General features: G+C 36.9%; 1 protein-coding gene across 1 annotated transcript; it reads right to left on the bottom strand.

Moving 5' to 3' along the window:
* Positions 1-85: 85 nt before the first annotated feature.
* On the bottom strand, positions 86-7,110 carry LOC104082110 (protein ECT2-like; the record flags this gene model as incomplete). Its single annotated transcript, XM_009585112.1, has 9 exons — positions 6,966-7,110; positions 5,833-5,912; positions 5,639-5,731; positions 4,529-4,711; positions 3,890-3,979; positions 2,728-2,835; positions 1,488-1,561; positions 1,222-1,352; positions 86-201 (listed from the first exon to the last, which is right to left on the bottom strand). Coding segments are annotated over exons 1-9 (1,005 nt in total), but the record flags the coding sequence as incomplete, so codon positions are not given.
* Positions 7,111-9,520: the final 2,410 nt, after the last annotated feature.

The following is a 9,520-nucleotide window of genomic DNA, read 5'->3' as shown; positions in this document are numbered from 1 at the left end:
GAGGGGGGGGGCAGGAGGAGGGAAAATATATCTCACATACCGAGTATTATATAGCAATATTTTTCAAGAATTTGTCAGAACTAACCTCTTGCTTTACAACATAAAGTTTTTTTAAAGGTTCAAATGGAAGATCTTTTACTGTACTTTCTTCAACCACTAAGTGCGTACACCTTTCGTCACCAACTGGTAAATAACGTCCTCCTAGATAAAAAAAGGCAAGTTAGCAAGACTGAAGAATATTATTGTAAGAAATTAGTAGCTCACTTGATAGTTCTGTAGCACCTATCATTAATGAGAGAAGAGGCAAAGAGAGATGAACTCTTCAGTGAGCCGATCAGTTGTTGGGCTTACATAGCACCCCAGATATTATCAGCAGTGGAGAGCTTTTAGGAAATAGCATGTAGCATGCAGTAGTAAAGTACACACTGAAAAGTCAAGAGTACATGGAGTTCAGAGAGCATTTAAACCTGTCTGGCAATAAAGGCAATATTCTTCTGGAAAGCTTTTCTTGTTTCTTGGAAGAGCAAGCCAGGAATATTCAGCCTAAAGACATCCACAAGCTAGAACCTGTGCATATCACAATCTTCTGAATAGCTTTAGGTAAACAGGTTCGGGGAGGGGGGGGACGCAGGCAGGGAGTAAACCCAGCCAACTTTCATCTCTTTTGAGAAAGCCTTGCTGTTACAAGCTTGCTCCATTCCCATTTCTGCAGTTCTGTTACACGCAACTCTAGCAATACAAGGCTGGAGACTTGTAAGTTATCTGCTACTTCATTACTGTCAATGTGATTATTAATATTGTACTACACTACCAAAAAATGGAACACTTCCAACCACGTTTTACCAGTGATGATTCATATCAAAGTTGTAAACATTGTAGATGCTTTCTGTGAATTATGTAAAGATGCATATCACAAAACTGATTATGAAAACTGAAGCAGAATATATATATTATGTAGCAAGTTTTCCAGGATACTTTCAAGCATCCTATAACTACTTCTTTTTAAATTGTCTATTTTCAATCAGCCTAGGAAGTTTGAAGTCTTCAACAGCTACCGGAACTTATGCATACACCAACATCTAAAAATCAATTTATAGATCTCCAAGTTGAAGAGTCTTCATTAATGCTTCAGGATTCACAATCCAGCATTTCAGCTTCAGTGAAGTATTTATCAGTTATAAACCCCATTCCTTCCACAGGTCAACTTTCATAAACAATAACCTTGCATTTCTGTCATTTCTTCCATGTTAGCTTTCTCATCATCAGAGAACCCAAGGAAACTTAACATGCAATCCTGGAAGGGAGGAACCTTGAACTGATTTCTAAAGTCATCATCAGCTGCACAGAAATCACTGGGGGAAAAAGAAAAAAAAAAAGATGCACGAAAAGGTCACTCAGTCAGTGCTACATCACTATTTAAACAGAAGCTCACAACACTACAGGTGAACAGGATGCAAGGTTAAGGTTGAAGGAAAATAAACACCTACATTTCATTCCTTTTCTCCCAAGCCTTATAAATCCACTCAGCTTTCACGATAGGAGTACCAAGACTTACAGCAATCTACAAAGCAGGAAAAGCACAAGTTGTATCAAGTATTTCCATTTAAGTCTTTCCCATGCCAAGAACAATTCGTAACCTTGCTTTTACTTTTCAAAACAGATACTGAAAAAAGTGAACGTATTCCTTCAAGAATCATGTCCAACTGTAACTCCCAAGAATTAGAATGTATTAATTCGTCAGTGACTAGGAGATCAGATCAATAGCTATTTTGACACTTACTCAAAAGTGCACCATTTTGCTAGTCCAATATCCTTCACAAAAACATGAAACCAGATCTCTGTTCCAGTGGAATATGGGATCTTTTTTCTGCTTTTGATACTTTGTATGAAGACAAACATCCTAACCTGCTTTTACCAAAAGAGAAAGCGACTATTCCAAAGGTAACTTCCATGACTGCTTGAAAGAGATTGTAAAGTTTTCCTACTTTCTCCCTTTGAGTTGGCAGAAAGGAGTGTTTGAACAGAATTAGAAAGTAGATCTTCTCTTCCAACTGGAAGATTAGAAAGACAGACTAGGAAAAAAGCAAGTCTACTAAGAATTCAAACAAGGGAGAGTCAAGGGACATAGGCTTTGCTATGTCATACTACATGGTACAAAAATCTATAAACTTGTATTTACTTGTCAACTGGACATACATGTCCCGAAGGATTCCCTTTTGGTGTTGTCAGAAAAAAAAAAACCAAACATATTTATACATAAAGGAAGATTTGAATGCTTATACATAACAAGTTTAAAATAATTTTTAAAGGAAGATGCACACAAATTGAGTACTAAAGTTTTTTGCAAGTTACCTCTAAGTATATTGTTTGTACAGACAAAAAAAAGCAGGCATGTTGATATATAAACACTTGTTCATTGATGAACAAAAAAATGTTCAATGTCTTAAGTGTCTTAAGTATTGATGTTATCAGTACTTAAGAAGCATTTTGGTTCTTGTCAATTACTAGCCTATTTCAAAATCTCTGCATTTAGGCACTTTATATTATTTAGATCTCTAACAGAGACAAAAACATGTCAAAGCTCAACACCAGACAGAGATTCCAAGTCATTGTTGTTAGTACAGGAAAAAACCCAGCAACTTACAAACTGAAGTATAATTTACAGACCTAGTCTACAAGAGCCAAATTCTGAAAGTTTCCATGAAGTACCAACTCAAGCTTACATACTCTGAATTTGTCTCCATGTGTTGAGTTAGCCACCAGATGTGTAACTTTTGAGCTAAAGTCCCTTCGAATAATTCCACCCATATGATGAACCAAGGTCACAAGCTTAACCTGAAAAATAAAGATGAAATAAGTTTTCAGTATATCTTTTGATGTGTATAGTGCAGAGTGAGAGCAGTACAAAAATAGTTTACAAAGGAAGGTACAGAAGGTTACATTAAACATCTAGGAATAGAAATGCTCCGATTTGTTCTTAAAACAACTTGTTCACATCTACAGAAGAAAATATAGCTGATACATCAGAAGAACTAATAACATTTTTTTTTTTTTTTACATTTAATACAGCCTTGCTGTGTAGCTTGAGGAAGACTACCCAAGCCACCAGTACTCTTGTGATCATCATACATAATGCCTTCAACTTTTCACGCACAATAGATTTCAAGCATGTTATCCTCATTGAATTAGTCAATTCTACCTGAAGGTAGAATTTACATAAGATTGTGATTTGTCCAGTTTGAATCTAGCAGATCAAATCTAACTATCCCTAACTCCCTAACACAGGGCAAAGGCTTTTGTTTTGGTTCGTGGGTCGGGTTTTTTTTTTTCCCCCCTCCAGGTGAAGATGTGTTGATTCCTAGGTGTCCAATAGGGAAATTAGCTGCCAACTGCATCACTTAAATGGAAAAGCAGAGTGCTAGAGTATCAAACCACTTCATACCTAGATATGTCAAGACTAAAGTCCTGATAGCACGATAGCAAGATAGCATAGCAGCAAGATAACGTCTGAAAATGCTCTGAACAGGACTACAAAGCTTTACTTGACCACACTACTACCTGTACAAATAAGAGGACACTGTTGGGTAAACACCATCTTATCTGAAGCCTAAATCTACAAATCTTTAAGCCCTACTGAATTAGAGCTGTTTAATGTCATTCAACAAAAAAGTGATCAAAAATGGCATGGACAAAATTACTTGGACAAGGAAAGTTTTGTTCCCATCCTCAAATATCACTGCCTCTGGACATGCAACAAAAAAAAAGAACAAACAATTCATTCCCCCCATACAAGTCTGGTCATGGTTAAACCGTATGGGTGATAGAACAGAAGAGTATTTTGAAAACAAACTTAATATAGTTTTACCAATCCAAAGGAAAAAAGTCTTACTAATTCGTCTTTCTTTCTGAATCCCGTAAAGCACAGTACCAAGTTCAACATACTTGCACAGTACAGTGGACGACAGGAGAAAGGTAACGGCTGAAAGTAAGAAGCAAGCTTATTAGTCAAAAGCATATTGCTTCCATTAAAGTTTTAACATTATCTTTAACACAGTACTATTGTTCCTAGTATTAAAATGCATGACAATAGTCCAAGTCTGTGTATTCAGTTATACCTCAGCTCCAGACCTGCCAGCGTTCTAATAAAGTAACTAGAGCATCCCCAAGTTCCACAGGTAGCGCTCCATCCTTTTTTCCTCCCCAATCCATCCCCTCTATGTGAAAACCTTTGGAAATATAAAGTGTCTGCTGGAGCATCATTTGTATGCTGCCTTTCCTAACGGCACAACCCCAACTAGTGGGTCAACAACTCCCACAACTACTGCGGTGGTTGTAGCCTTACTACTGTCTGCCTGTGCTTTCTCACTACATGCAATATTCTAACACAACATTAGAAAGTTGCTTTTCTCAAAATTATCTTGCTAAGAATATTTACAATTGATTGACAAAGCAAAATAGATTTTATTTTGAACACTTAATATTTAGAACTCACTGCACTACTCAGCTGATTTTAACAGAAAGCACATACCTCTCCTTTTTGTGCACAGTGCAGTACTACTGGAGGTCCAATGACGCGGCAATCTGCTTTGCAGAGGTTGTTAAAGATAGAATCTTCGAAGTCTGATACAATGAAGACAGTCTCAAATTCTGGGGAATCAGAATCTCCAAGCTCTTCTATTGTGTCTGTCTTTATGAAGGGCACTTTAATTTCCTTGATTTATGGGGACGAAGGGGAAAGCATTATTCAGGCAACATACTTACATTAGTGTCAAAATTCAGCTGATTTTTATTTTGGACCATTAGAAAAAATGCATGATTCAGATGTCAACAGAGACAGACTCTTAGGACTTGTGAAAGCTGAATGAGATGCACTGTTCTCTAGCATAAGAATAGCTATGAACTGCACCTAAAAAAAAAAGTCTTAAAGCAATTCCTGCTTCTGAAGAGTAATAATTCTAGTTACTTTAGAAGTTTATGTATCAGTTCACACTGATAATATAGTATTGTTCTTTTTCCTATCTGTAGATATTCCCAAACTAAGCACAAAAAAGAAATGAAATTTCAGACTGTCAGAACAGCTTAAGGTACTTCTGGATGCTACTAAAAAGTAGCATCCAGCTTGCAACAGCAAGCTCCATGCTGCATAAGGTCTAAAGAAGAGAAGTCAATTTTGTTCATTGCTTGATATTTTTAAGGGCTCTAAAAATTTGACCTGTTCCAATTTCAGTCATTAGTTCGAAATTTTATTTTCCAGGTTTTTCACATCAAGAAATGGAGAACCACTTCTTACGCTTAAGTTTAAATGCAGCTTTCAATTGAAAGAGAAGTTAATTAACCAATTATAAAGTCAGTTCATAGCAAAAATTTATGTGTTGACTGAATATAAGCATGCAGTTCAATGCCTCCACTGATATTTCTATCCCCCCGTTAGAAAACACCATTAATTAAGAGCCACGTATTTGAGAAAGTGTTTGCAAAAAAGTGCCGATTTTGATGAGCTTTGTGACATCATCAGAAACGTTAGCATATATTGTGACCACTATGCTCAATTAATATAAATTAAAGCGTGTGCACATTTCAGTCCCAGTGAAGTACAACATGCTGCATGCAATCACGTGTGCTTAATTGCATGACATACCATATGAATAATACTTTTTATTAGTTTTTCTTCTGATTTACCAGGACTAATTTCCTTTATCTTTATAACTGGTACTTCCATTATCTTAATGGTCTGTGGAAAAGGAGAACTTTAGTACAGAACCAAATTGGTTACTAGAAGTCTAAAAGCATATCATCTCATTCCAGTGACTGTTTTATCTTAGACCCACATACCTCCAAGGCTTTCAGAAGCTCCTCATGTTTCCCTGCTTCCTGAACCAAAACCACTCTTGTTTCTATTTGAGGCATTTCTTCTGTTTATAGAGAAACAGGGATAATATTTATATTTTAACAGAAAAATCCATATTAGGTCTAAAAATCAATCAATAATGTATAGAAGAATACAGGCAGACTGCATCCTTTCAAGACACCATGTTTATCAGGAAAAAGCCTGAAAATAAATGGTACCTCAGGAAGCCTGTCCTTTAATTAAGGTACACCCAATTGACCATAGAGCCTAAACTTTCTAGTGTGTGGTGAAACAAGATCCTGCAATCCATGACCAGCTACCTTACAGTCAAAGCAAGAACGTGCTAGAGGAGTCAGCAAGGGTGAGGGGTGGCGGGGAAGAAAGCAAAACAACAAAATCATTGCCTTAACACTTCTAGCAGAATTAGATACCAAGACTTGCTGAAACATAGATAGCTTATATCTTTTCTAGTTTCTGTGTTCCTCGCTGAGCAAGGTCCATTGATTCCTAGTAACTGCTCAGTTTCACCAAGGAATATCAGAACTGAAGTTAGATATCTTTTTATCCATGTATTAATAAGCTTTCAAAATATTAGGAAGAAGGGACAAGTATTGCCTCCATGTCATTTGCACCAAAAGACTGCTACTGGATTTTGGCTACTGCATTGCAGAAAAACAAAAATACCTTTTTTGTTGTTTTTTATTTCAAGATCTGTTCGTGAATTAATTTCAAGCTCAAGACTATTCATCTCTCTAAGGACTACCTACAATCCTACACAACAGAGCAGCACATTTCCACACACTGGCGTCAAAACATCACCTGGAATGATTTATTCCACAGAAGAGGCATTAAATGGAACTAACAGCTTTCTATACATTAGCCAGAAGGCTTGTTTGATTTCATGGCTGTAACCCCAAATTTTTATAACAAGATGAGTTAAAAATTAAGGCAGTCGCTTTGTTGGTGAAAGGATACCAAACCAACACCCTTTTGGCTACCCTACATACAATTCTGTAGTTCAGCAAAGCACTTTTGGTTTTTCAAAACTACCAAATACCTACAAAGTAATCAGTCATTATAAAAACACAGTAGTCTTAAAATAAGCTTCTCCCATTACCTTCAACATCCAAAACAGATCCAGGAAATATATTCTCTTTGGAGGTTTCTATAATTTTTGAATCAAGAACAGAAGAATCAGCCAAGAGGCTTCTCCCGGTTTCAGACACCAATGTACTGTTTTCAGCCATGATTATGTCTTGTTTCTTTCTTCAAGAGCTAGAAGTTAGATGTGCTAAACTAAGTTACAGTTGCAAAAAGCTCATTAATAAGAGTTCTATGAATAAGGCAGTCAGAAGAAACTTCAGACTTCTGAAAACAAAATTTAGACTCTTATTAAAATCCCACTCACATTGATAGAGTAGTTCTGAAAGAGTATTAGGAGTCACACAATCGGTAGAAAGGACAGACAACCACCCTATTACAGAAATGGTTCTGAGCAGGCTGCCTACCACAGAAATAATTTATTTGCACAGAAAGCTGCAGAGAGGGTACTTCAACTCTTAGCAACAGGGAAGCACTAACTCTAGTGTTCATTTTAAAAAGTTTCATCACAAAACACCAACAAACCGAAAGCACTTGTTTGCTTCAGTGATAAACTATTATAAGCTAGATTTGAGACCAAGGTTAGCATTGTTAAAGTGAAACATCAGCAGAAGAATTAGGGTACACAAAGCATCTTGCTAAAATTTGATTTTTCAGATGAACTGCCTAGAGTTACTGTGGTTACATAAAAATCACCACCCAGGGAGTAGAAACAGCAGTATTTACTCAAAGAAAAACTAGGTTTCTCAAAATGCCTGAGAGTTTCTACAAAGTTAATAAGCATACAATCTGTATGATCTAGTCTATTGTCCTACACTAACTATAGTAGAAGTATCCATTCATCATCAGATAAAGAGGTCTTCTTTCTTCTCACAGATAGAATATATCTGTGGTCTCCTTGCCCAAACAAACAAACTTGTGACATACTGGAAATGCAGAATTCTTATTCCTCTCATATTTTGTACAGGTAGCTACCTGAATCTTGTATCAGAAAATTTGTTCTAAGACACCTGCCCAACACGTAGCACATTTTGTTTTGTGCGTGAAGCAAGAAGCATGCATTTCCTGCAATTCGTCATTCACACAAATTTAAGTATTTGCAGAGTGGTAGCAGAAGTTTCCTAGAATAACTTGAACCGCTGTAGTATAATAACCCTCTGTATCACTTTAACTGAAGTCATTCTCCTTATGACTGTAAATGCCCCTTTAAAACAGTAGCCACGCAAATAATACGTTAAAGCATTGTCTGAAAGAGGACTCATGAGGTAGCAAAACCCTTCGAGAATAGCACATACTATTTTTCAAGTTGTGCAATGCCTGTCCAATTACATAGCAAAGTAAAAGTCAGAAGACAAAAAACAATGAGTGTTTTGTCGTAACGGCAATATAGAAGAGAGTTTCTCTTCTAGAGTTTAGGAGATCATGTTTGAGACTCTTGGACAGGATTCATGTCTTCATAATACATCAGGTAAGTTCCTAATATAGTGGTGAGCAATAAGTCAACACTACAAATCTATCATAATTCGAGGAACACCCAGTTATCAAAATTGCCACCTTAGTTGCAATTTTAATGTCACACACAGCTGTGCAGGCTCCACGGAATTAAGTTTCCTAGCAGTACGTCTCAGTCACCTAGCTAGTTTATCTCAGAATAGCTTGAGACCTAGCAAGAGGAGAAAGTAACTTTTTAAAGAAAGTCTTTAGGGATCACCTGTCCAGGCGGTTATAAAGATACCACCAGAAATTGTTATACAATTACCTCTTCTTTAGCAGTGAGGGTAGAGGGAAGCATAAACTTCGAAGATTCAAACCGTATTGGCAATAATGATTACCACACAGACAGTTATATGTAAGATCAGACCAAAAAAACCCTTCCAGTTAAGAGTATTATTAAATTTAAATGCTACAGATTATTTTTAAAAAGTCTGAGACATCGATATGATTCCTGTCATGCTGCTGTTGTTATACCTAATAACATGTATATGAACACACACTTACAGAGAACTTCATAGTATATTTGGGAGAAGCCCATACTTTGGGCTGGGCATTGATTTTCCTTATAGCTTTCCAATTTATTTATTTATGTGGTTCCATTCTGGGTGTATTTAAAAAAATATTCCCTGTTTTAATGGTCACATATTAATTAATAACATAATACCAGTCACTAGACTTACACACTGAGAGTGCCAAGATATGGAAGAAAAGAAACAGCACACACAAAATATGAACATAACAGTTTCCCCTCACATAAAAAAGAACACAAGGCCGAACACCATCACTACAGGATTCAGGCAAACCTGAACGCCCTTACAGCATTACACTTACAAATGACCTCCCAATAGTTTGTGAAAGCCTGAAGGTCACAAAACATCCACACGCTAAAATATGTTTTTTTAAATTAAAGCAAGGAGACGACATTAAAAAGCTTCCCACGTTGCCCATTTCCCTCTCGAGGGACCACCCAGGAGCGTGACCAAGCTGCCCTGCTGGGAGGTGGCCGGAGGCAAGATTAGATACCGCCAGTTACACCAACCTTATGAGCTGGCAGGTGCCGGCGGGCCTAGGGCTCCG

Source organism: Fulmarus glacialis, unplaced genomic scaffold (genome assembly GCF_000690835.1).
Source record: "Fulmarus glacialis isolate BGI_N327 unplaced genomic scaffold, ASM69083v1 scaffold39500, whole genome shotgun sequence".
Lineage (NCBI taxonomy): Eukaryota > Metazoa > Chordata > Aves > Procellariiformes > Procellariidae > Fulmarus > Fulmarus glacialis.
This window is presented reverse-complemented; position numbering and strand designations above follow the sequence as displayed.